This window comes from Corvus brachyrhynchos, unplaced genomic scaffold, assembly GCF_000691975.1.
Source record: "Corvus brachyrhynchos isolate BGI_N302 unplaced genomic scaffold, ASM69197v1 scaffold53, whole genome shotgun sequence".
Lineage (NCBI taxonomy): Eukaryota > Metazoa > Chordata > Aves > Passeriformes > Corvidae > Corvus > Corvus brachyrhynchos.
The window spans coordinates 7,988,835-7,993,421 of NW_008237681.1; the positions used below are offsets into that span (position 1 = coordinate 7,988,835).

Consider the following 4,587-nt stretch of genomic DNA (forward strand, 5'->3'; position numbering starts at 1 on the left):
GGTGCCAGTTTTGTTTGTTTCCCTATCGAGCGTTTCACAGACAAGCCAAAATCCATCACTTGGGTTCGGGGTGTTTAAATATCCCTTCCTAGGAAACCTTTCTACCCCGCTCCTGCCCCCTGCCACACGTAGACGGGAACCATCTCATATATTTCTTTGAAGTTGTATGAAGAGCCTTAACCAGGAGAGAAAGGCTAAAAATAAAACAACGCTGGTTAAAGGAGAGGGTTTGATCTTAGAGTTGGACTGAAGTAACAGCCCAGCCCCTTCGCATTACTGATTCCTCGATCACCCTTATCTCTGAAACCGGTATTAAAACAGCCTATTGGTGACAAATGATCAACCCTCTTGCTCTGTTCCTTAAGAAGAAAGAAATAATAAAAAAAAAAACAAACCTAGAAAGCCCCTATCCCAGTGCAGCAAAGCACATATTTGTAGATGCCAGTAAGTCCAGGCAGCTTTTATATCGAAATGCTCCACGCCTGAGGCCAAGTCATGCTGCTAAATATTGCTGACCACTTTTTCTTTTATGGCTTTCATGTCACTTAGCTATTGAAAGTAAGATGGATTTGTACCATTTCTTCACCCTGCTCTGCTCTCCCCACACCCCAGGTCTGCCCGGAGAGGCCATTGGAGGAAGAGCGCCACGTGACAGAGGGGTGCCAATGTTATTCTCCAAGGGTGTCAAGACCCTGTCAGTTTGCGAAATAAATATTGGGAAACAACGAAATGCAAAAAGCGACCTACTACGACAGCTCTGCAATCTATGGTGCCTACCCCTACCAAGGAGCAAATGGTTTCACTTATAATGTGAGTCAGCAGCAATATCCTCCATCTTCATCACTTGTGGAAACTGAGTACCACCGCCCCGCGTGCTCCCTCCAGTCCCCCGGCAGCTCTGTGTCCCATCACAAGGCCAATGACATCAGTGAGAGTTGCATGAGGACCCTCCCCAGCCAGACTCTCCAGCCCCCCAGCCTCGCTGACCCACAGGCTCCACCGCAGCCACCTCCAGCCCAGCAGTCACAACCTCCACCTCCGTCCTCCACCTCACCATCTCAAAATGCCAGCAGCAACCCTGCCCCGGCCAACCCCACCAAGAGCCCAGCTCTTAACTCACCCACCGTGTCCAAACAGATATTCCCGTGGATGAAAGAGTCTCGGCAAAACACAAAGCAGAAAAACAGCAGTTCCAGTTCAGGTATGAAATGTGTTCCCCCTCTCCCTGGGTATTTCTGGGCTGACTATGCATCCTGTGGGGAGGAGGGCTGTCGTACCCACCTTCACTTTAGGGAGGGGAGGATGGGGGGTTTTTTACCCTCTGAGTTGACCCCATGAAACTTTTGGAACGGGCTTGCCATCACTCAGCTTATTCACTGAGGGGAGCTCAGTGTAAAAAACACCCCATGCAAAACTTTCCCAGCCTTGCAGAATGGGTCTGAATTGACTTTGCTTCCTAGTGGCAGAACCACTTGTGCCCTCCAGCATCTATCATATTTCCTAGGTAATCCCCCCTTCAGTAAATCATGTCAGTGCGGAGCAGCCCAGGCCTCAAGCCAGAGGCTTGTCCCGAGTACTTTGTTGGCATGGTGCTGTTAGATTAATAAGACAGTGACCTATCTCTGCTGAAGTGTAACGGGAATAAAATAGCTCATAATCATGTGCAGGCAGGATCAATGCCCTGCATGCAGTCAGAACCTCTTCCTATTTTAATAAGCTGATTGGCAAAGTTACAAGCCTGGTAAACAAAAGTGATTCTGGAGTGCTATAAACTTCAGGCCGTAAAACATTATTTGAGGGATGGAAGTGTATATCAATGCTTTTATTACTCAAGGAAACCCAAACTGATAACACCAGTGCTAGCTCCAATGCCCAGAAGTTGGGCTTATTCTGACTTCTTTTTCACTTAAATGTGCCTTGGAAATAGAGTTCAAAACTTTAGCAAGTGTTCTGCCAGTCTGCTTTTTAAAGCTGTGGTAACACTGCTGTTTACAGTCTTCCATATGATGTATTTATTTTATCAAAAAGCAGCAACACTTAAATATATCTCCATGCCTATATGCAAGCCTAGGTACTGTATGTTCTTCTTTATATATATTATTCTTCCCAATCACTACCATCTGCTTATATTACGCTATATATTTGATATGATAAAAACCGTTATACTGACAATTCTATATTTATTTGTTAAAATTTTGTATTGTGGATACCTAACTTTCAGGTATTTGTAGCTGATGTATACATATACATACATGGGTTTTCAGAAAAGAGGGTTTTAGGTCTTTACAGCAATAGAGAACAGCTAGTTTTTGAAGACCCTGGTCCCACTATGTCAGCAGAGGCACAAGTTCACCTTCAGAGTTTGTAAACCTCACTGTGTTTCCCTGAACCCTCCTTGCTCCTCTCCACCAAGCTCAAGACATGTTGCATGCTGTCATTCTTAAGGGAAGCACATGTAGTCATATAGTGACATTAACGAGGTGAAGGAAGTCTTCTGAGTCTTGTAGTTTGGCGCGACTGAGCTCGTGCCATGGGGGAGGACTCGCTCCACGCATGGGCATCCATCTTGCCTTTGGGAGCCAAACTGTCCAGGCGCTGGTGTTGTTGGCCATTTTCTCGTGTTGCCATGTGTAGGTTCGCCATGCTGATTGTGTTCTTTGTGTGATTTACATAGGTGAGAGTTGTGCTGGTGATAAAAGCCCTCCAGGGCAAGCCTCCTCTAAGCGAGCCCGTACAGCTTACACAAGTGCCCAGCTGGTAGAACTGGAAAAGGAGTTCCACTTCAATAGGTACCTTTGCAGGCCACGAAGGGTAGAAATGGCTAATTTGCTCAATCTCACAGAAAGACAGATCAAAATCTGGTTTCAAAACCGCAGAATGAAATACAAAAAGGATCAGAAGGGCAAGGGTATGATGACCTCTTCAGGAGGACAGTCCCCAAGCAGAAGCCCTGTCCCTCCAGCTGCTGGGGGATATCTAAACTCTATGCATTCTTTAGTAAACAGTGTCCCCTACGAGCCCCAGTCGCCTCCACCATTTAACAAGCCTCATCAAAACACCTATGGCATCCCTGCATCGTATACTGCTCCTCTTAATAACTGCCCACCTCCTCAAAAGAGATACACGGGGACAGCAGCTGTGACACCTGAATATGATACTCATCCTCTTCAAGGCAACGGTTATGGGAATCCACATATACAGGGAAGCCCCGTCTATGTAGGGGGCAACTACGTGGAGACCATGACCAATTCTGGGCCTTCCATCTTTGGTCTAACTCATCTCCCTCATCCTCCCTCTGCCAACATGGACTACAGCGGGGCTGGGCCAATGGCCAACAATCACCACCATGGACCTTGTGATCCACATCCAACATACACAGACCTTACTGCTCACCATCCTTCTCAGGGAAGAATTCAGGAAGCGCCCAAACTCACTCATCTGTAAGAGACAGGAGTCACTAAGAGGAACACACCAAGCCCCCAAGTTTTGGAAAGTACTCATCCCTTCCCTTCTCTCTCCTCTCCCCAACATGTGCCCTCCCCTTCCCTTCTTGTTTCTTTTGTTCGTTTTGGTTTGTTTTGTTTCCTTTCGTAAAAGCGTTTTCTAGTTTATGTGACGTAGCAATATTTGTTGCTTGAATTGCTCTATAGTTTCACTAGTGGATATTTATCTTCTTGAACTGTAGCCTTGTGTCTCACTTTGGGAGTATGCAGAGGCTTTATACTTTACCTTCTACACTTTTATCAAAACAGGGTATATGAACAAATTTTCTATAAAAGGAATTCTTAAATGTGAATTTGTTCGTACATGATTGATCCCACGGGGAAGCAATTTTTTTTATTGCACTTCTTTTAAATAGCAAGAAAGACATCAAAAGCGCTTGGACAGGGACTCCCTGGACAATTATTGATACGTGTAAGTCTTTCAATGTGTGTATGCTGGTGAACATTCAGATTTATTTATATTTTTTTTTCGCAAACATTGAATAATCTAAGTGTTTAAAATTTTATTTATCCCCATTTGTTCATATTTATATATATATTAAAAAATCTGTACCCTGAATATTCAGGAGGCCATATATTAGATGGCATATCGGCACGCGTTAGAAATATCATTTGAAAGGAAACTATTAACTCCTTTTATTAAAAATAGTGATAATAATGATGATGACGATGCAATAAAATCTGGGAAAAAAGATCACGGTTTGAATATTTTATGCTTGTGACATCCAGCTAGGCAAAAAGTGTGTGAAGCTGAAAAGGCTAGATTTGTTTTGAAAGTTATACATTCCTTGCTGCTCACGTTCTGGAAAAAAAAAATAAAGTTTTTATTCTGAATAATAAAGAGTTAAGAACATGTTCTTCGCAGCGGAGGGGAATGAAGAGCCCTTCATGACGTGGGGAGCTAGGAAACCCGTCTATAAACTTACACTAGGATCTGCTCGCCCACCCGAAGGGCCCCGCGATGCCTTTTCAGCATTTCATAGGCAGGGAGAGAGATTTTTCTTTTCCTCTCTCTCTCTCGCTCTGTTTTTTTTTCCTTTCTTCCAGCAGGGGAGGTTTCAGGGCCCGCGGCGGCCGCCTCCTC

General features: G+C 44.6%; 1 protein-coding gene across 4 annotated transcripts in view; it reads left to right on the forward strand.

The window, feature by feature from the left end:
- Positions 1–4,344, forward strand: part of HOXA3 (homeobox A3) — a 32,949-nt gene extending 28,605 nt beyond the window's left edge. For all 4 annotated transcript variants that reach the window (XM_017732171.1, XM_017732172.1, XM_008632031.2 and 1 more), the window contains 2 exons: positions 613–1,201; positions 2,675–4,344. In XM_017732171.1, coding sequence (XP_017587660.1) covers positions 730–1,201; positions 2,675–3,444 — 1,242 coding nt within the window. In that variant the 5' untranslated portion in view covers positions 613–729 and the 3' untranslated portion in view covers positions 3,445–4,344. The remainder of the gene's footprint in view (positions 1–612; positions 1,202–2,674) is intronic.
- Positions 4,345–4,587: the final 243 nt, after the last annotated feature.